Source organism: Passer domesticus, chromosome 11 (genome assembly GCF_036417665.1).
Source record: "Passer domesticus isolate bPasDom1 chromosome 11, bPasDom1.hap1, whole genome shotgun sequence".
Taxonomy (NCBI): Eukaryota; Metazoa; Chordata; class Aves; order Passeriformes; family Passeridae; genus Passer; species Passer domesticus.
Window position 1 is genome coordinate 7900044 of NC_087484.1, and position 22198 is coordinate 7922241.

General features: G+C 43.0%; 2 protein-coding genes across 12 annotated transcripts in view; one reads left to right on the forward strand and one right to left on the reverse strand.

The window, feature by feature from the left end:
* Positions 1–22198, reverse strand: part of MCF2L2 (MCF.2 cell line derived transforming sequence-like 2) — a 144576-nt gene that overhangs the window by 54962 nt on the left and 67416 nt on the right. The window lies entirely within an intron of this gene.
* Positions 1384–21459, forward strand: B3GNT5 (UDP-GlcNAc:betaGal beta-1,3-N-acetylglucosaminyltransferase 5). Of its 4 annotated transcripts, none has more exons than XM_064385406.1 (2): positions 1384–1491; positions 16937–21459. In XM_064385406.1, exon 2 carries the CDS (start codon positions 17277–17279, stop codon positions 18411–18413), a length of 1137 nt encoding a protein of 378 aa, XP_064241476.1. In that variant the 5' UTR covers positions 1384–1491; positions 16937–17276; the 3' UTR covers positions 18414–21459. The 4 variants fall into 4 exon arrangements, with proteins under 4 accessions (XP_064241476.1, XP_064241477.1, XP_064241479.1 ...); XM_064385407.1 differs by lacking the exon at positions 1384–1491 and adding an exon at positions 6503–6515; XM_064385409.1 differs by lacking the exon at positions 1384–1491 and adding an exon at positions 15934–15958.

A 22198-nucleotide genomic window follows, 5' to 3' on the forward strand; every position in this document is an offset into this window, starting at 1 on the left:
AGTTACAAAGAAGAGTAACGTATGGGAAAAAAAGAACAACTATTGTGTTTGTGAAGTGGGGAAGGAATCAACAATTACCATTTAGGTAAGAAAAATTAATGATGCTTCGTTTATAAGTTTATTTCTATTGTTATTTATACGCTGCTCAGAAAACACGTCAAATCTCCACAGTGACCTCCAAACTTTTCCTTCTAAGGTGAACTGAAGATTGCACAGAATTATATTTCATCTTACTCCAGAATCAAACAGGCAAAGAAAAGTCTGGGAAGGCTGCTATAAAGCATTTAGTCACACTAAGACACACAACAGGAGAAAGGAGAGAGCAAGTGAAAAACTCCTTAGGCCTTGAAGCTTCCCAAGGAAAACCTGTATTGCAAAACAACACATCCTTCCATAGGACCATCAGCTGCTCAGGTTTTACCCTTGCTCTACTTTTGCTGGGTGACCTTGACAACAGTATTCCTATCTCTATTTTCTCTCTTGTGTGTGAAAAGAAAACAATTCCTTGCCTCACAAAGATGTTGTCAGGTTTATGGTTGCAAAGTGACAAACAGACCCTAATTGCATGATATGCAATAGTCAAATTTCTGTGAAGTCAATGATGAGGTCAGGAATGATTCAGATCAATCATAGTCATGTGAAAGAGCTGAAGCTATACAATGGGTTTGTGTTTGATATTTTTGGACAGTGAGAAGTCTATGATTCTGTGATTCTACAAAATTACACAAGGCACAGCACTGTAGTGGCTTTTCAAGTGAATTTGAATGCCATTTTTAACTCAGTTTTTATCTTTACAAAAAGTTTGGCAAAAGTGTATTCAATGAAGGCGCAGTCATAGCATTTTCTTTGGTTTGTTTTTTAAATACTTCTAAGTCCTACTGCCCATGGAGACTAACTTACTATTGATGTTCTCCAATGAATCAGGCATTCCCCTCAGGCTGCTGTAATGAGGCCACCAAGATTTGTGGGGAAGGTAGAAGAGAAAAAGAAACCCTAAATCATGCTCTTTTTTACTCCTCTGAAGATTCCCAACAGCAAAGTGAGACAAACAAGTTTCACTGTGACCTACAAACTAACTACCCAGCAATAAGATGTTATTTGGCACCTGGGAGACCTAGAGGAGCAATTAGCTAAACTTTTATGGCGTCCCCTAAGAAATATTTAAGATAGGAGTGCTTTAGAACCTTCAGCACATCACTTTTCTCACTCCGAGTGGCAGCGCACGGCGGAGTTTTCCCTGGTGGCGCACGGCAGTGTCACCGTGCCCGGCCGCTCGGGAGCAGCGCCGCGGGCGGGCAGGGCGCTCGCGAGCAGCGGGACAGCCCAGCCCAGCCGAGCCGAGCCGAGCCGAGCCCGGGCCGGGCGCAGGGGGCGGAGCCGGTGGCTCCCGGGCCGCCGGAGCCCATCTGCTGCCGCGGAGCGCCGTGGCCCGGGCCGTCCGTGCTGCCCGAGGAAGCCGGCGGAGGAGAAAGCAGCTCTCCGGTCGGATCGGTAGGTGAGGTGCGGGAATCTCTGCTGGGTGTCGTCCCGCTGCCCCTCGCGCTTTCTGAGCTAAGAGCAGCCGGGTTGTTTGTTCCTCTGATGGCTGAAGCGAGTGCCGGCTAATTAAAAGTAGTGAAAATATTCCGGTTTTCTACATGCTATTTTTCTCTTCTCTGCCTGGCTTCAGGGATTGTAAGAGCTGGTCTGTTCAGGGGAGGAGGGTGTCTCACTTCTCCGCGTTTCAGGAATTGCGGTTCCCTGCTTTGGACAAACGAGTTTTCCAACTGCTTTGTTTCCAAGGTTTCGGTGCAGACCGCATCCATTATCGCCGTACGCGCTTGCCCCTCTCCCGTCCTACAGAAGAGTCTTGTTGGGGTTTGGGATTTCAAATTCCTGGGATAAAGGAGACCCAAACTTGAGTGTAGTTTTGGTGTCTGTTCTATGTAACCTTTTAGCAGATTCCCCCCAAACCTCTGATTGTCTGGCAGTCGATTATGTTTAAGAAAGAAAAAAAAAAAAAAAAGAAAGAAAAAAAAAGAGGCCAGAAAATTATCAGGCTTTTTGTGGTCCTTTCAGGGTCTTTCTCATGCCCTAAGCCTTGGAGGGAAAACTCGCGGCCGCTCGAGCACTGCGGTGAAACAACCCATTCAAAGGCGCGCCGTTTTCTCCCGCCCCTTGTTCCAGCAGCCCCTCCCGGCTTCCTATTCCTCCAAAGAAATTTTTTTCTACAGGAAAAGTGTGGTATTTTTTTTTTTCTTCCTCCACTATTCCCACACAAGAAACTCGCAGATCCGGCTGGGAGTTTCTCCGCGCAGCCCAGCGTTGCAACACGGGGACGCGCCCCCGAGAGCGCCGGGGCTGCCGCCCGCCTGCTGAGCGCGGAACGTGGGCACGGAGCTGCCTCCGCCCCGAGCGGTTTTTGGGCACCCCGCAGGAAAAATCGGCAGGAGAAATCACATTAGGGAAAAGAAGGAGAGTGAAGGCTTTCGCGTTTGTGCGAAGCAAAGCTTGGGGGGAAAAAAAAAAAAAAGTTTGTGGTTGGTTTTTTGGTTTTTTCTTTCTTTTTTTTTTTTTTTTTTTTGTCTGTGCTCCTGGCCGGGCTGCGGAGCTGCCGAGGGGGGAGGCTGGCGGCGGGGGCTGTGCGGGGACGAGCCCGCCGGCTCCCGCCTTTGTTCCCCGAAGGGGCGCCCGCAGCCGCGTGGCTGGAAGCTGTTCCCTGCCTGCCGCCCCTCCCAGGCCGCTCCCGGGCTCCGCGGGCGCTCGGGGACGGGCATGGGGGAGGGCGCCCTGGGGAGGATCTCCATCCCCGAGCTGGGGGCTGCCGGGAGGCGGCAACAGCCAGCGGGGGAAAGCCCCTGGGGACAGCGGGGTGTCCTCCAGCCCGCGGCTTTCCCGGTATGTTCGATTGTCCTGGGTTCCAAAGGTTTCGGGAGAGCTGGGACGCCCTTGTTGCCGCGCCGGGAGGCGGGCGCGGGGCAGAGCCGCGGGTTCGGCCGGGCTGGGGGCGGCGGGACCCCAGGGAAGGGAGAATCGCAGCGCCTCGTCCGCGCTGCGGGGAGCACAGAGAACACCTGAGCTGTTGGGGAACAGTAGCTTCGTTAACTGCTTTGCGCAAGATCATGGGAGTATCCGGAGATGGGAGATGCCGGTGTGAGCAACTGCATGGACTGCAAGAGCATGATAAGAACCCCTGTAACTGTCTTGACTCGGCAGGACAGTGCAGAACTCGGTACGTGCTGCAGCATCCTCAGCTCGGCGCTACCCAGGCGCATGCCTGAGGATCTCTTAGCAGCAGTGTTGAAACTACCAGTGCAGCTGTTGAAACCTGGTTTGTATGATGCTGTCTTGTTCTCACTTCTCCTCGATACTTGCATTTCTTCTAGCAGTTGGAAAGGGAAAGGGTCTAGAAAAGGAACGGATTGGTTTTTTAAAGGAAAAATAGCTGCAACTAAGGGGTTTTTGTTGAATAGGGCAGGAGACAGTAAGTCACTGTTGCTAACAGCTATGGAATATTCTAGCAGTATTCCAGAAGCCTGGACTGTCACATAGACCTGGGTGTTATGGAAGTTACTGATTGTTTTTCCCAGAACTAGTTTTTTAGAAGTCCACCATTTACTATATACAGAAATGTAATATTGCAGTAAAAATGTGGGCTTTTTTTCAGGTAAGGGATTTGGAGTTTGTTAGTTATTCTGCTTGGAAATATAATAGTATCTGCTTACTGATTGTCTTCCACTGAGTGAAACAAAACTGTATCACTTTCTGCTTTCTCTGAGGTCCCAAATTATTGAGAAACAAACTGGTTGCTCCTGCTGCCCAAAGCAGCAGTTGGGACAATCTCTCTGACATCTGGCCAAACTGGAGTAGTGAGTACTGATGCTAGGAATGGTAATTCACCTACAGATTAGGGAGAAGCATGTGGAAAACAATGCAAGTCGTGGTTTATCATTGGAAATGCCAGTGGCTGATGTGTTTGGTGTCACTCTGCAGCTACAGTGTTACAGCACCCAGGGTGTACTGAGCGTGTCCTCTGCCATGGTTATCCCTCTGCGCCTGAGCAGTTGCCTGGGTAATCCTCACCCTTGAAGATGTTGATTACTAGAAGTACAGAAGTACTGAGTGGGTTTTGTTGTTGGGAGACCTCCCTGTGTCATTGCTGTTACTGCAGTGGGTCTGGCTGGGCCTTGGGACTGGCAGAAAGAGGTGAAGGGAACCAGAACGTGATGGATGAGCACTACTGGGATGGATGAGCATTGCACTACCAGCTCTTCCTTCCACATGGCACTTGCAGAGTTTAGTCAGATACTTTCCTTAGCTTCCTAGGGCGTGCACATCTCACGTGAGGCTGTCTCACTATTCAGCAGACCTTTAAATTCCTGTGGAAAGCAGCACGGCCCACCTCTGTCAGGTTGGCAGAAGTGAAAGCAGGATTTTTCTCTGATAAAGGAGACATATATTTGGATTCTTTACAACATTTGGGAGATTGTGGTCCAGATCCTGAATTGAGACCTGTGAATTCCTGAGTCTTCAAAAACTGAAATAATAGTCATGGATACTAGAGGTTCCACTCTATCATAAGTTTGCCATGTAGGACATTTGCCCCTGGCAGCAAAGGGAAGAATGCTGTGGAAGGATCTTTGAAAGATACACAACTTAAATTTTATAGTCAATGGGGAAAACACCAGCATGCATAGAAATAAGATGATGACACGCCTTGATTTGGGAATTGCAACATTTTAGAATGAACCCGTAGCAGTGTTGAAGTTTACTTGTTGTTTGGCTGGCTGTGTAGCCTCATCTTCAACTCAGAATTGTGGCTTGGACATGCTGTGGCTGCTGCATGCCCAAATAACTCAGAAAATCTAACAGATCCCAAGGATGCTTAAACAAGATGACCTCAGAAGAAGGGAATGTTGTTGTAAGCAAAAGCAACTTAGCTGGCAGGACTGTTGAAGTGGGACATGCATGTACATACTACAAAGACCACAAAGACCATTTCCTGCCTTGGCTTTCTGCAAAGCAGTTTCATGAGGTCAAGGCTGACTGTCTGCTACCAACTCCAGATTTCAGAATGTAGTTTAAAACTTGAATAAAAATGGTCACTCAGAACTTCCAGGAATTGTACCATGCTCTGAAGGTACATGATCACCTTTCAGATGCAGCAGCTCAACCTCACCAGCTCAGGTGAGGCAGGAAGTTGGGAATAAAGAGCATCTGTGGTCAACACAGAGCATATGGTTGGAGGTGCTTTGGGACATGGCAGCAAAGGAAGGGATTTAATTGGTCCTTTGCATTTAGAGCTAGGGAAAGTTTCTTCAAATTGAACATGCTGTTGGCCTCCTAAGACTGTTCACATTTCTTCTCCCATTGTATCCGGCATCATTTGTTTCTTCCAGTCTCACTTCCACTAAGACCTGAGGAGGATTGTCAGACAAAACAGACCTTTTGGTCTTAGGGCGGAAAACTTAGTTTTTCTTGTTCTTTAAACTGCTACTCATCAGTGGCAGTTTACAAACAGCGCTGCAGCCCTGTGCCCTCAGCCCTCGATTAGCTCTGTTTTCGTGAGGAATGTGAAACAGAGGATGAACTTTCTGCTCCTTGACTTAATTAAATAAAGGATGCTTAGTCTTTAACTTTGCCTGTGGACCAGACTGTGCAATCCATGTGTTTTACTGTTAAAACCACGCAAAGCGCTTTCACGCAAAGTGCTTTCTTCCTTGTAACTTTCTGACTTTCCAGTAACATATTTATTCACTACATTTTTAGTAGGAAGCCTTCTAGTGGGTAATAAGGGTGGCAAAAGTACCATACCTATGACTAATTGTTTGCTGAGGTTCCTGCTGCTTTGTCAGCAAGCCCTGAGAGAGTCCTGTGGTAATTACAAATACTGGTTTTCTAGTGCATTGTTCTCCAAGTTCAACTTTCTAGAACCATCAGGCTTCTTTAGTGACATCTTTGCTTTTCCTTCTTAAGTCATCCTTAAGTCATCCCTGCCTTGCAAGCCTCTGCTCCCATCTTTGTAGCTTCATTCTGTGCAAATTCTGTAGGTAGTTTGTTACATTCTTGGCCTTATATTAATCTTGCAAAGAAGTCTGGTGTCACAGAGTTTTGGTGAATGTGTATATACACACATGTATACAACAGACATGTATTTTTATGTATGTAAAAATATTATTTTACTGTCTCTTGATGTTATTGACAAGTGTGACCTATTATCCCTTTCCCCTAAGCTGAGACAAGCACTTCTGATTAAATGCAAATACACAAGTTCCTTCATTTAATTTACAAAGATTGCCACCTTGGAGAAATCTCACTGCTTGTTAAACATATTGGGAGTGTTTAGCCGCTTCTTTGTTTGACTTTTCTGATCTGATTTGCATCTGGAGGAACTCTTTCCTTAGCCCTCTGTTTTGTGGCTTGTTGTGGCCGCTTGTTAGCAGCTCTCAGGGAACGCACTTGAGCCATGGGGAGCTGGAACTGCAGGATGCTGTTCCTCAGTGTTCCTCCTAAGTGCATGGGGTGGGGAAGGAGCGGTGCTCTGCTTTGCTTCGCTTTTCTGCCATGAGCCTGTGCTCGTCCTGCTCCCCATATTTAATAACAACTGAGAGCAGGCACGTATCTCTTGTTCAATCCCTGCCCTTGTTGCATTGCAGAAGAGGCTGTATAAAAGCCAAAATTCTCCTTAGTTCCCACAGAAGTAGGAGAGGACTAATGGAATTCATCCCACCCCGTTTGCAGACAGGCTTAAACAAAGCCTCGCACCGCTATTATCCCAGCCAATCTGCAGCTCCTTTGTATATGCTGATGGTTCTCGATCCACATTATCCTAAAATCTGAAATGCTTACGTCTTTCTGGCTGGCTCGAGGCAATCACGGAGACCCCGAATATGCATGTAGAAGCTTTCAGTACTGAATCTGTTTTTAAATTTTCAAAGAACTATCAGTTTGTTATGTGAAATATTTGACTGTCTTGAAAACTTTAAAATGTGCAAACCACATGAGAACCTTGAAACTTATGTAATTATAAAATAATTGAAATTAAACATTTCACTACTGAACTAATGGAAAAGGATAAGTGGATAGGTGAATCCAGGTGTCACAGAAGTGCTAAATCAGTGGTGAAACGTTATCCTCTCTGGTCTTTTTTGGTGGCCAGCTCATCAAATACAATAGCAAAACTTTGCCGTCTTGTATAACCTTCTCCCCTAATTGACAGCCCCTTCCCAAGAAGTGGGATTTTTATACAAATAGAGATTGGAGAGCATGAACCTTACAGGTTTGGATAGTGCTTGTTTGTTTAGGAGCTTGGTTACTCAAACTACCTCCGTGCCTCCTAACATAACCTTTCTTCAGTTTCAATGCTACAACTATTTCGGGCTATTATTTGGTCTGTGAAAACTGTGAATGCTTTCAGAATTGAAGGCTGGAAGTTAGGAGAAATGGACAGTCTGATGTGTTCCTATTTCTGCATAATGATTCTCCTCAAGTGACTCTTTAGTTGAATTCAAGGTGCTGTTTGTGGAACTTTAATTTTAAAGTAGTTAAAAATGTAAGTTCTTTAACTTCTGCTAGTATATCTTGGATAACTGGTACTTCATGCTTTTATAGAAAATGTGTGTGTGTATATAGTACATATAAACTTCACATTTACACAGCATCTGCACTGTTTTATTAAATTACTGCTGAGCTACCCCAAATGGTAATTAATCTCTCAAGAAAATAACTGCAGTACAAATGCTAAACAAGAAATGAATGCATGATCGGACAGGCTGATTGCTTGATTCAAATAGATGCATTTCCTATGAATGAAAGAAGACAACCCACTAGATGGGATTATGCAAAAAGCAGACAGGGTCATTAACAACTTTCCTCTTCCCTTAGCCTCCAGCAGAATACAGCATTTTTCTCTTTCTGCTTAAGTGCTGGTGGTCGCTATGCACAGCAGTGAATGGGAGGGGTGAGGATGAACAAGGGCAGCCTGTTCAGAGCCAAAGAACAGTGGGCAATGACTGTCTCTTCTTAAGTGCATGTAGGTCTGTGGGTGTACAGAAGGATGGAGTGGCTTGGGCAATATTTGCTCTTGGTGATCTCAAGAGGAGGCCTCTGAAGTGTTGTGGTAGGGCAGCTCCACTATATTCATGGGAGGGGATGAGCCATTAGCGGTCATCTTAAAGAGGTTCTCTTCCTCATTATCCTTAATCAGAAAGCTCATTTTTTATAATTAATTATTTATGCACGTGCGTCCTCAGATGTTGATAGAAGTATTGTTTTTCTCCACAAGCAGCTTCCTTTCTAGGCTGATCCTATAGTTTAGCTTACTAGACCTGTGTGTGTGTGTGCTTTGTGCGTGGTAGATTCAGCATAGCATTGGACCTTGCTGGGTGTGTGCATGTGGTGGGGAAAGCATGGCCTTGAAACTGCAGACCTGGATACTGCCCTGACAACAGAACTGAAAACCAGGCTATGTTCCTGGTTGATGGAACAGATTTTAGTAAAAGTGGTGTTGGTTCTGACTGAAGGGATCTTAGAATGGGAATGAGCACTAGTGTTCTGCAACCCAGCTTCCTCAAATTCCTGTGGATGTGCTTTGCAGGTTACAAGCAAACCTGAAGATTTGTCTCCCTGGGCTCTACTTGTAGGTTTGGGAAAGGATTTGAAGCAGAAAAGAGTGATGCAGGACTTGTCTATAGAGCATAAATGGTATCTGGATGGTAAGTCAGCATGAGACTTGGCTGAGTGGAATGAGCCATGCTTAAGAGAGCAACTGAGATGATTTGGGAAGTCTTGATGGGATGGTACTTGGCTATGTGGACTCAAGAGTTCACCTCTGGTCTGTGCTAACCAGTGCAGAACAGGGAGAGTTAGTCTGATAGAGCACTAAGAAAACCCACCACTCCCATACTCTTCAAGTTAACCCGTATATTTGACATTTTTAATTCCAACACGTTTTGTCATCACTGTTCTAACTGAAAGAGAAAACCACAATACTTTGGCACAAAACACCCTGCATCCTAATCTAAAACTGAATTTACAAATTCTCATTTGTCTGTCTTCCTGCCTTAGTACCTACATTGTAGGGGCCCATGCAACATCCAAGCTCTTGCTGCAGTGTGGGACATCCATTTGGAGTTTGATGCTGAATTAGTTTAATAGGCTACAGTATTGTCTGAGGAAGAGGGATAGACTGGGAAGCAGATGAGAGAATATTTACTCTGGAATGAAAATCTTAAAATCTAGAAATGGCCATGGTACAATGGTGTTAGCCTTCGGTTTAAACAAGCCCTTCACACACCTTCTGACTCACTGCATTATTTTTAAGTATTCTTGCTGGGCAAAATAAGGTTTTCTGAGAGGCCCCATAGAAAGGCAGCTTGAACTAGTCCTACAGTTAGTTGTGCCAGTCTGAAACTTGACTTCCTGTTTTAGTTTGGTAGCTAGCATGGAAAAAGTCTGCTTCAGATAGTTGATCTTCAAGTATGGCCTGCAGACTGCAACAGAAATCACCTTGGGTTTGTGGGGAAAATAGGCAGGAAATAACACCTCTAGATCTTTTAAGTAGGGCCATTCAAACAAATATTTGAATGGGCCTACTTAAAACAGGCACCTAAAAAAATTATTGATTAGGTGGGGCCCTGAGGTTGTAGCTCTTCAACCGGAGCATGCTATGAAACAGGGACATTCAGTATTAATGCCAAACTAGGGAATTTTTAATTTCTTGTCTTCCAGTGTTGAATTTTGTACTGGACCCTTAACTGCTTGATATTTCACAATTGCTTTCTCTAGTATGGGGAAAATAGTTTTCTTCAGTGCTCAGTTCAAAGTATGCCATGTTTAATGGGATGTCCTTCTTGCAAGATTGTCTGCAATCCACTTTTGTAAAGAGGTGAATACAGTAATGTGGTATAGAAAGTAGTGATGAGCCCTTTGTAACGCCTCTTGTCCTTGCCCACTTTTGCAGGCAAGCTGTATTTATAATATCCTGGGAGTGACATTATAATCACTAGAAAATTCATTACACTACTTGCACAGAAGCTTCCAGGTAAGACTCCAAATACAAACAGAAATGATCTACTATAAAATGGAGAGGGAGATGACTTTCCAGAGGCTATAGTAATGGGGTAGCATTAACAGCTGCAGTTAATGTGCTCTACCCTTTTGCTACCTCTTTTTGCCTTGGTGCATGGGAGCAGGAAGGAATGTGTGCCAGAGTCGTATGTCTTTAAATGCTGTCACTGTGGAAATGAACTTATATAAATTCAGACTGCTGCTCAGTGCATCATTAGAGCTCATTGCTGCCAAAACAGATGTGGTGGGTTGAACAGTAGGTGCCATTACAGCCTTTGTAGCTGAGTCTCAAGAGTTCTGGCTTGTCTGTATGGAAGTTAAGGGCTTAACTTAGTCCCTCCTCTCAGAACATGAGGACATGTGGCCTCAGACATGTCAATGACATACAGAAACTTCAGAATATTATCCTTACTGTCAGTGGAAAAAACAGGCTCTTTTCACATCATCTGCTGCATGTCAAGCAAAAAAATTCATGTTGGTGCTTGTGCATTTTATGCAAAATCCCTTGAAGTAAATGACTCATATTTTGGAGACTCATTCTGGAAAATGCCATCCTTCCTTCCAGCTTGTGTGGGGAAGAGTCTGCAGTGGATACGGGAGGTTAAAATAACTGAGAACTGCAGGCTAATGTAGACTGATGCTTGAAAGATGTGGTCCTGCTCCTCTCCTGCCATCTTCATAGTGGCTATTTTGGACAACTGATCTTGATAAAAGCCATTTAAGAAGGCAAATCTATCCTTTCTGGCAGATGTCTCCATTTACATTGGCTTGTAGCAGCTGGGAAGTTTCAGCTCGTTTTAGGGGAAATCATTCTCTCTTTCCAACCAATAGTGGAAAATTAGAAGAAATAATTCTCTTTCCACCCAATAGTTACAGTAAGTGCAAAACCTCTATAGAAACTAAATCTCTATTGGCAATTAGCTGCTTCCTGGCAGTGCTGAGCATTTATAACCTGTTTCTGCTTCCAGCCCTGAAGGAATTGAACTGCTTTACTCAATTGCCATCTAAAGCTTTGCCATCCTTTTAATTTCTCTGCCGACATTGCTCAGCAGTTGCAAGTTTTAGCCATCAGTGAGAATCAGCAATTGGGCACAGCTTCAAAAGGCTCATTTTTATAGGTGGTGTTGTAGTTATTCTGATACAGAACTTCCCTGGACAAAGTGCTGTGCTTCAATGCCCATTGTTTTTAATAAGAGGGTTCCTCTTGACTGAGCAATTTCAGAATCATTTAAGGAGTCTGTGTTTTGGAAAGTGTTGGATGTTCATCTTCATGGAAAGCCAGGTGTCTGTGCAACCTGAGAAGTCTTCAGCACATCCACAGACAGCATGTAAGAATGCTGATGTACCATCCCAGGAAACTACACCATGAGTAGGAGCTGCAGGCAAACTCAAGAGCTTGCAGCAGGTGAAGCCTGCATTGGAAGTTGCTGAAGATGGGTTATATGTTCTTGAAAAAAAATTTGCAAAGCTACTGTCAGTCATTGCTGCATTATGTTCCTTATTGATGCAACATCTGTGACCTGATTCTAAATTTTTCATAGATCTTTGGAGCACAGGACTGTTTCTTTTTGTTAATTCCATTACCATTGTGACCATGTTTTCCTCAAGAATGCTTGTCTGAATTGGCTTCCATTTCTCAACAGTTTGGACAGAACAAGGTGTAATAGGGGAAGTCTTTACATTTTTGAAATTATTTTCTTTGCAGGCTATTTGTGACTTCTTTTCATCTTGGTGCTTGCAAATTATGTGGGAAGGCAGCCTTAGCTAAGCAACTTACTGCATCTTTTTTTCCTAATGTGACCATCTGTCACTATGGCAGGAAGTCCTAGAAGTGCCAGTTACTGTTCTTCATTTTGTGGCACAGCTCACATAAAAGAAGAACCTGAAGATTAATATATAAGTGCTTAATATATAAGAAGTTTTTAAAAAATGGGAAGTGAAGAAGGAGGACATAGGTTTGGGAAGAGATGACAGATAACATGACTTATGAAGACATGTCAGCAACAGAAAAACCATCAGAGGAACCTGGGTTACATAATCTTGTAGCTAAAGCTGTAAGCAGCAAAGTCCATTCAGGTTTTGCTCCCATTAACTTAGACACATACTTTCATCATCTTCAATTACTCAATCATAATGAAAAATCTTTATAAACCTGTGTTTTGACGGCTTATTTGATGTGTGAACTTGACTAGATTTCCTTTGGACTTTGGGTGTAAACAGTACAAAAATCAATACTAGAGATGGGAGAGTTCAATTTCACAGGAATTATAACTGTTTAAATTGCTTCAAGCACAGCAAAAAAGGTTTTGAATTCTACTTAACAAATAAAACTCTCAAACATATCAAGATGTGTTCTTTGGACCCCATAGCCCCTTTCTAAACAGATTTTGAAAGCTTCAAGAAAATCCAACTCACTCTTTTCAGGATTGTCCCATCCTTACACTAGGCTTGACACATCTCCCTGATTTTAAAGTCAGCCAGTAATAATCTTGGCCCACGCAGCTTTAACTGCAACATATCTGCCTCTATCACCTCTGTGGCTGGGCACATTCCTTTAGTGCTGTAGAAGTGGTGTTGCAGCTTAGAGGACATCTCATGTCACATCTGACATCGGGATGGAGCAAGCAGGATGAAGTGCAGCTGAAACAGGAGCTGAAACATCTCTGCAATGTGCCTTCTAACCTGGGCATCCACTCCAGTGTCAAGCTGATACAGAGTGACTCATGTGACAGAACTAACCTGACCTTAAAGCAAAAGCCTGTCCTGGGCTTCAAAATTTCTGTAGTACCAGAGCCTTAGAATTGAAAAGACTGAAAGCATTAGATACAATGTTACATCTGGTTCTACAAAAGAAAACCCTTGAGTCCTATTGTGCACTTAGGTTAGGCACAGCTTGACCTCAATTAGCCACTTTCTGATACTTCCTTCAGGGATTCAGCAGGTTGCTTTTTGCGGCTAAGAGGATGGGAGGAGCTGAACTTGGATTATTGAGCAACTATATAAACTCCAGAGCTGTTGCAAGCTGTGGAAGGCTGGTGTGGTAAAGATGAAAGGGCAGAGTGACTGTGAGGCTGTCCCAAAAGCCAAGGACAAAATATGGACATAGAAAGCAGCAGCTCTTCAGATTAGTTCTATTTGGAACTAGGTAATGTTTGAGGTCTTCAGTCTTTCTGGTAAATCTTCTGAACTGTCACCAAGAGTTGCTGATATGAAAGGGCCAGTTGCTACAAGTTGATTGTAAAAAATGGTTCTATTTCAAATAGTGTTTCCTGGTATATCCTGGCGAAGCCACTTGTGATCTGAACTAATCTTCTGTCCTAGGTGGAAGAGTGAAAAATAACTATACATTATGTGTCCTAGAATACATGTTGTGCCAGGATGTGGTGTATTGAAGCCCAGCTTGTGTGTGATACCACAAGACAAAATTTGAAGCTGGGAGCTTTGAGATGTTCTCTCTGGGCAGTCTTAGTTCGTCTCTTGGGTTTAGTTTTTTATCAGGGTGGTGTTAGTTGGAAAAATCTCCATGTTGGATGTCTTTTGTGTAAATGTTCGTGGTTCATCCTGTGAGGGTCTGTGCCTCTGGTGTCTCATGTCTAGGGCGTCTTTATTTCTCTCTAGGATGTGTCTTGTCTGTCTCTCCTTAGTTGACTTTCCAAAACTATTCTACTTCTATCCTGAAACAAACTTAATACTGACTTTTTTTCAAAAGTTAAAATAGGTCCCTAAAGATTTGCTTTTCCATAGTGGTCACTCTACAAACTATTGAGTTTGCAAGTCAAACTATGCCAGCTTCTCTTTCAGCCTAGAATATATTCCAGATGCAAAACACAGAACAGTGAACAGTTGCTACAGTGAGTCATGCTTGTGGAAGTAGTGAAAGGTTAAATAAAAAACTCCTTCAGCAAAGACAGGATGGCAAAACCTGCGTTTCTTGCAACTGGGGGAAATACCACAGGCAGCTCTAATCTTAAATCTACCGGAAATAAAGGCAGTTACAGGAACTGTGTGTGGATCCATGGTTCTTACAATATTTCTCCAATATTAGAGTGGATCTAACAGCTTTCAAGCCACAAGTAAGAAAATGCACAACAAGAAGAAAACCACCTTAATTATGGTCAGAAAAATGACTGTCAAGCACAGTTTTATCTCTGTTTCATGGTGTTTCCTCTTGCTAGGGAGAACACATTGGTGAATTGGATTGCTTTCTTTTCCTGGAATGATGGAATTTGAATAGCAGCAAATAGCTCCTGTGGTATCTCAACCTGCTTTCCTGTTAAGGGAAGGACAACATGACTAAGTCCAAAGGCTGGGTCTCGTAACTGGGCTATAAAAAGTTCTGACAATCAGAGAGACTCTACTTGTGCATTTGTACCTACAGTGCACATCTCCATGCATTTTTGGAGAGAGATGGGCAAGTGGGTATAGACCTTCTTAAATTTCATCAGTACTGTTCATCTATAGTTGCATTTTAAAATTTTACCTGAGAGGTATTTTTCTGAGGAGGATTCTGAATAACTTTTGTTTACTAATGGTTCATCAAATTCCACTGAACTAGAACAAGGAAATGACAACCAGACTGTTCCAGCCCTTAGCCAGTTAATTTTATGGCTTTTTTTTTTTTCCTAATAGGAAAAGTTTAAGTTCTCTTTCCAGCATCCCTGATTTCAGGAAAGAGTGCTAGGGAGCAGAAAACTTGAGTCTACGCATGCCTCTTGTCCCCTGCTATCTGCTCCATATTTAAAGCTGTTTCCATGATGTGTTTTGTGGTGGATTTTTTTGGTGGATGTGTGGGTTTGGTTTGAGTGTTGTTGGTGGTTTTGGTTATTTTCTGGAGACTATTTTTTTCCCTAGTGGGGAATAACTGTCATGTAGATTAGTTTCACTGCTAGCTTGCAGTGACCATGTCCTTTTTATCTGTGGTGTTGACTGTTGTCTCCTTTTACCAGATGGCTCCAGCAATTGCAGACTGTTTCTCGAACTTCTTATCCAGGTGTAATCTAAAAAAGTTGTATTTCGTGATGAGTATCCCTATGTTTACCAAGGTAAACTTTGCTTCAGGTGGTTAAATAGATTGCCTTGTGGTCCCTTTGCTTTCAGTCCTCTGCTTTAAGTTTGCTATGATGGCAGTGAACAACCTGACTACCTGGTAGCTTCAGACCCACTCCTTCAAAAGGAACCACCAAAAGTTGGGATTTCTGTAACACTCCAGCTTGTCTGCATCCCTGTGCTTCATCTGAAACAAGAGTAAGCTTTGCAATAATGTTCTATTGTAAAGTTGCTGAGTTTATAACTCTGAGGTGTATTGTTTAACTTCATGTTTCCAAAATAAAAAGGGTTTAAACCGATACTATAAAAAGCGCTGACTGACTTTTATTCACCAAACTGCCCATACAGCTCTTCTGTCATGCATTACAATCTGCAATCCTCGGGTACGCCAATGCATGGTTTCCATTTTGAGCAGCTGGTCCCTTCCTGGAGCACCACAAAATTGCCCCAGGTATTCTTATCACTGCATACTCTGTTGTGTTCTCATCATGCTATTCTAATTGCAAGACTTCAGATGGCTAAAACAGTCTCAAAATATTTGTGTTGCACGTAACTTCTGACTTGAAAGTGATAGCTTCTGTTCTCTTGCTTCTGGCGTTGTTTCCATGCAACAAGTGCTTAGTTGGTGGGATGTCATTCCTTATGGTGCTAGTCCTACACTTCTTGCTTAACAGCTATTTTTGGCTTTTTATGGGATGAACAAGTAGTCGCTGGTTCAGGCTGCTCTTGTTTATGATACAGCAGAGACAACTCCGGCTACAAGAACCAAATTTTAACATGCAGGGCAAGAAGGTTGGACTTGGGGGGCTTTTTGTGCCTTGGATTCTTCACTTAAAGCCTGGCCGGTAGCAGAGACAGTAGCACTGTAAGTGCGAGCGGTGTGCCTGTGGCGGGGGTGCCTAACAGGAGAGCCAGTGTGTCTGTGTGTCAGTGTGTCTGTGTGTCAGTCCGTGTGTCCCGGTAGCTCGGGTGCCCTGAGGGGCCGGGCAGAGCCAGTGTATCAGTGTGTCTGCGTGTCAGCCCGTGTATCCCGGTAGCTCGGTGCCCTGACAGAGCCTGTGTGTCTGTGAGTCTGTGTGTCAGCCCGTGTGTCCCTGCAGCTCGGGTGCCCTGAGGGGCTGGGCAGAGCCTGTGTGTCGGTGTGTCCGTGAGTCTGTGTGTCAGCCCGTGTGTCCCGGTATCTCGGGTGCCCTGAGGCTCCCCGCGGTCAGGGCCGGGCGGGCTCGCGGCGCCTCACGCCCCGCGGCCGTTGGGCCCAACGGCCGCTCCCCTCAGGCCGGCGCGGCGGGGCCGGCCCGGGGCTGGGCCGGCGAGGCGCGGGGCGAGGCCATCGCGGAGCCCCCAGCGCTCTGGGAGAAGGAGCGGTGCGGGCAAAGGGGCGGCGGGGCGGGGACACGGAGCGCGGCCGGGAGGGACCTCGAGCGCGGGCCCGGCACTCGCTGGCCGGGAGCAGTCGCAGGGCTCCGCCTGGCTCCGGCTTCAGCGGACTGCCGGCCCAAAAGGCAATTTGTAAACCCGGCCGTTTGTAGCGTGCGGTGCTCTCCGGCCTTAGAGGAATTTTAAGATTGTCATCTGCTCTCTAACCCCCGCGGCAGTGGGGGTTTCTAAGAGAGAGGTTTCTGTGTCAGTCTCATCTTTCAGTGGCCTCTGCAGGCTTGCTCCTGGCCATTGACTGCCTCTGACTTGCTGCCAGTCGGCTCTTTTTTGTCATTTTGAGGAGTGGGACTGATGTGTGTATGTGGGTGGTGGTGGGCAGTGACTGAGAAATCAGCTCATTTCCATGACCAAACCTAAAACCGAATGTGTTAATAATAACTTAAACTTTTCTCCTCTCCCTCTTCAGAATTGGCAGGTGTTCATCTTCATGAAGGAAAGAAACACTGGAAGTTCCAACTAGAACTGTAATGTTTGTTTCAAGATGCCCCAAAGGGAAAATACTCATCTGCAAGTCTCATCTTTCAAAACTGCCTGTGTTCTTTCAATCAAAGAAAAATGTTTTTTGAGAAAGATGACTTGTGAAGTCTGTGAACAAAGCTGTCTTCACAAGGATACTGAATGAAAGACATCATGCCTTACAAGGGACACTTATCTTGAAGGGTGACACTGTGCTCTTAAACTAAAATACAGGCACTGTAAAAACACTGATCCTGAACAAGAATAAGGATTATAAAAACGGCATCAGAATGTTTGTTAGTCCCAGAAGAGTCAGAAAATGCCATTTTTTGCAGATATGTGCCACTTGCTTCATACTGTCTCTCATGCTTTTTTGGGTACCGTTTGATAATCACATTGTGAGCCATATGAAGTCCTATTCCTACAGATACCTCATAAATAGCTACCATTTTGTGAATGACAGCCTGTCCATCAGCAGGGATAACCTGAACAGAGTATCAAGCTACCAGTACTTGATCAACCACAGAGAGAAATGTCAGCAGCAGGATGTCCTTCTCCTATTGTTTGTGAAGTCTTCTCCTGAAAACCGTCATCGAAGGGATGCAATTAGACAAACGTGGGGTAATGAGAAGTATGTTCGTTCCCAACTTAATGCCAACATTAAAACCCTTTTTGCTTTAGGACAACCAACACGCCATCTGCAGAAAACACAGCAGCAAAGACAACTTGAGCTCGAAGACCAGAAATACCAGGATTTGATTCAGCAAGACTTCTTGGATACTTTTCACAATCTTACTCTTAAATTGCTTTTGCAGTTTAGCTGGGTGAATGCCTACTGTCCTCATGCCAGGTTCATTATGTCTGCAGATGATGACATATTTATCCATATGCCTAATCTCATTGCTTATCTCCAAAGTCTCACACAAATGGGTGCTCAAGATCTCTGGATTGGTCGTGTCCATCGTGGATCCCCTCCCGTAAGAGACAAGAGTAGCAAATACTATGTTCCATATGAAATGTACCAGTGGCCCTCTTACCCTGACTACACAGCAGGAGCTGCTTATGTAATATCAAATGATGTAGCAGCTAAAGTCTATGAGGCTTCATTGACTCTGAATACAAGTCTTTATATAGATGATGTTTTCATGGGTCTCTGTGCCAATAAAATGGGAATTGTACCACAATATCATGTATTCTTTTCTGGGGAAGGAAAGGCTCCATATCATCCCTGCATTTATAACAAGATGATGACATCTCATGGACACGTAGATGATCTCCGCCAGCTCTGGAAGCAGGCTACAGATCCCAAAGTTAAAAAGATCACTTCAGGGATTTGGGGTAGGATGTACTGCAGACTAGTCAATATTGTGCTTCTCTGTAAACTGTACTATGTGGACACGTATCCTTGTTCAGCTGCGTTTTCTTAATACTTGAATATCTGCATTGAAGATCCACTGAGCCAAGACAGAGCAACAACATTTTAGGTGTTTATCCAAAATATATGTAAACATGGAAAGAGGTAAAATTTACACGTGAATACTTGGGGTGGGCAGAGGGAGAGGAAGAAGATGGTCCCAGGGTCCCAGATTCTGTTCAGAGACTTACTGGAATAGTTTTCCTGTTGTACTTCAACTTTTTACATTGTAGCCTCTTTTTTTACACTCTTCAAGGGATGCAAATCTGGATTATAAGTGAACTATAATGGACTTGACTTCTAGACTTTGAAATGCTTGTTGAAAATATCTGTTTCTTTGAACTTGTCAGTAAGTCTTGATGGTTTTTATAAAAGCTGTGTGAACTAAGGCATGTGGCAAAAAACCCTCTGTTATATCAGAATGGAGTAGGCCTTTCAAAAAGAGAAAAGAGGAAGTTGTGACTTGATGAATGAGACTATCACAGTAGTTTAAGGTAGTGTAAACTCTCTACAAATATTCACCATTTCTCAGTGCTTCATACAAAGTCAGTCTGGACCTGCACAGCTGACAAATAGTGAGTGCTAGAAATGAAGACCTGCTACAATTGTTTTCTCAAAGCTGCCTAAATCTTTGAGATAGGGAAACAGTGTTTGGATGCCCTCTGACTTGATTGTTTTAAATAACAAAGGAACTCCCTTTAGAACCTGAAGCTACAAAAGACCAAATACTACTCATGTGACTGGTTGGGCTAATATTTCTCTGTCTTCCTAAAACTGAATCAGCACATTTAAAAAGTCCAATCTTTAATAAGCAAATAAGTTAAGTTAGTTTTCTGCTAATAATGCTTCTGTTTTCCAGTATTCTAGAGGTGAAAAGCAAGAAAAAGTCCCTGGGAATGTTATTTACAGCTAGTTTAAGATTTAAAGACTTAAAAAAAGCAAAATTTCATGCTTGTACTAACAGAGAGGGAGGATATGTTCTGTACAAACTTTGCATTGAAGGGATAGGGAGATGGTGATTCACACAAACTCAGTACACAAATCATAATAACTAAAATATTTCTCCTGAAGTCAAAATTGTCTTTAAAATTTCAGAGTTGTTGGTGTCCACAAACCCAACAAGCTGGGTTGGCATACCTTGAATATATCTCCATGTTAATATCACTTGGAAAGGAACAAAATGCCTGTGCTTTGTAAGCCAAAACAGAGCCCAGTGATGTGCAAACTGCAGCCCTTATGAGTTGTCCTGTGGTGCCATAAAGACACTGCAGAGAACCAGAGTTGTAGGCTGCCTGCAGCCCCTGCACAGCTCAGTCATGGTGCTTCACAGACTCTCAGGACAGATATCTTAGTTGCTAATTGTCAAACCTGTGGCAGCTGTACAGGACTTGCTAGTTTGAAGCTGTGAGTAGTAAACTTGGTGTAACACTGCTACTGCTCTTGGAGCTGTGCTGCAGGTTTTCTGGCTTGAATGGATAATGGCATCTGTCAGTGCAGACAGAATCCAGGAGTGAGCTTACTGACTGTTCTCTGGGCTGTTCAGATGGAGGGTAGGTAGCTACTGGAACTAAGTCAAACATGTAACTTTCTATAATTGGTTTTGCAGAAGGAAGATAGTAAGATTCCTAGCTGGTCCCAAATGTTGGGCATATCAAGAGCTCACAAAGAAGTCATTTATCAGTGTCAGAATGACTGACAAGTATAACAGCTATACTTCAGAAGGAACAAATCCAATTTTTTTCTTGCCTAAACAAATGGATAATAGTCCTGGGGATGTAGATCTTTATAACCTGTTGCATACAGAGAAAATAAATGCACATATAGAGAAAGTATTGTATATTGAAGGAAAGCTGCTTCATCAGATTTTGGACTTCTTGTGAGCCGTTTAAATCAACAAAGCTGCACAGCAAAACTGCACTGCTAGAAAAGCCACCCTGTTCACTGAAGGGAAAGAGGGTCTTCATATGCAGTATGCAACCAAAATGTGCTAGTAAGACTGTAGTCTTCCAGCTTATCTGCGTGTTGGGATTTGTTTTCACTCATACATGCAAAAGTAACGTAATCTTTAAGTAGCTTTATCTAGCTAACATCTAAAACGCTGCTTAAATGTAGTTGCCATTATCTGAAAATCACTTTTGACCATTGAAATACTTTGTTTTTTACAGTTGGTTTGAGCTTTGTTTGGATTGTTTCTTAATCTTAAAAGGGCCTTGATGTTTGTAGTATGCATTTTCTTTTGCTGCAGTGAAAAGAAGTTGCTCATTGAATAAAAAGGAAAGCATGAAGGCACTCCTTTAAAAAAATAGAAGAGACATAGAAAACTTCGTATTTTCTGGTTCTAAACACAAATGAAGATTTGTACACTTCCATCAGGAATCTTTTTTAACAATAGTCTCAGTGCTCCAATGCAGGGCTGATAGGTTTTACTTCAAATAAAACTGTATCAGCCTGAATGGTCACTCCTCATTAAGAGTTTGACATTGTTGCACAGCATATTTAATGCTATTTTTTTTATCTGTTTGTTTGGTTTGCATCAGTTTCCCTTTGATATTACTAATTTTTATACAAAGTATTCAATATTTATTCTTAAACTTTGCTCTGTACCACAGAAAGACAGTTGTTTTGTAAAATTTGTTTTGAATAAACAGACTTATTTCTTTTAAAAAAACCTAAGAATACAGAAAAGATAAATATCTCTTGTTGCCTTCTTTGTAACTGACAGGATCAGTTCGGATACTTTTAAATGCTTCTTCTGAGTTCCCTTTTACAAGAGGACTTCAAATTGCCCCTCATTCCCCCACCCTGCCCCTGGTGTGTGCAAAAAGCAAAACTGATGTTCCTTGTTTACCAAGCTTTGTATAAAATTGCCAGGTATTAGAAGCTGAACCTGTTGTTAATGTTACAATTTGCATGTTCTCTTCAGGCAGCCATTCCCCTGGAGATGTGTATCTGTCTACACAAGATTTCAGATCACACTCTGCACCTTTGGAAAATAGCTGATGGTCTGGGGATCAGACATGGTATTTTCATAGGGTATAATTAAATTCAGATAATTATGATTTGTATGTCTCTCCAATTTGTCTGACATAATGTATGAGGTTAGGGTTTTTACAAATGGAGTCGTTTGCATCAGGTAACTCAGTGTATAAGACAGGGGCATAACTAAAGCATGAATTATCTAAATGATAGTGAAGAAGAGAACAAAGGAAATGAAGTCACGATTGTGGCATTTGGCTTCTTGCAAGGGGGTTTTGTTGTGGGTTTTTTGTTTTCTGGGGTTTTTATTTAATTGTTCCCTTTGGCCTAGAAACTGCAGTTCACCTAAAATTGGGTTTCTGTGATACTTTTTGTTGAAGTAAGTGATTTAAGTATCTGGTGCTTTAGAATGCATTGTTAATAATGTTTTTCTCAAGATTTTGCAGAAAGCTGAGCTTGCAGTTAAAAAACCCAGAAGCCCCTCAGAGGTATATAATCAAATGTGAATATTCTGAACACTATAAGATGATCTTTTAACAGTGGGGATTTTTTTTTTTTTTTGTGAATACATGCAAGACTTATTCTAATGACTTCTTCTCTCAAATTTTGTAATTAATGCTTCTAAGAGAAAAAAAAAAAGTAAAAAAGCCCTAACACAAACAAAAGAGAATTCTTACTTGCTTTTCCATCTGATAGACTCAGTATAAATGCATGGCTGTAAGCATTTCAGTGACTTCATTATTGCTAATTATTTATTAATCTTGGTGAACTTCAAAGAGGTTGTAGAGAATGTACTACAAATGCAGCAATTTGCATTCTAAG

Bases quoted from the DNA above. Each gene is read 5' to 3' on its own strand.
- B3GNT5 (XM_064385406.1), top strand. From the start codon at position 17,277: ATGTTTGTTAGTCCCAGAAGAGTCAGAAAATGCCATTTTTTGCAGATA.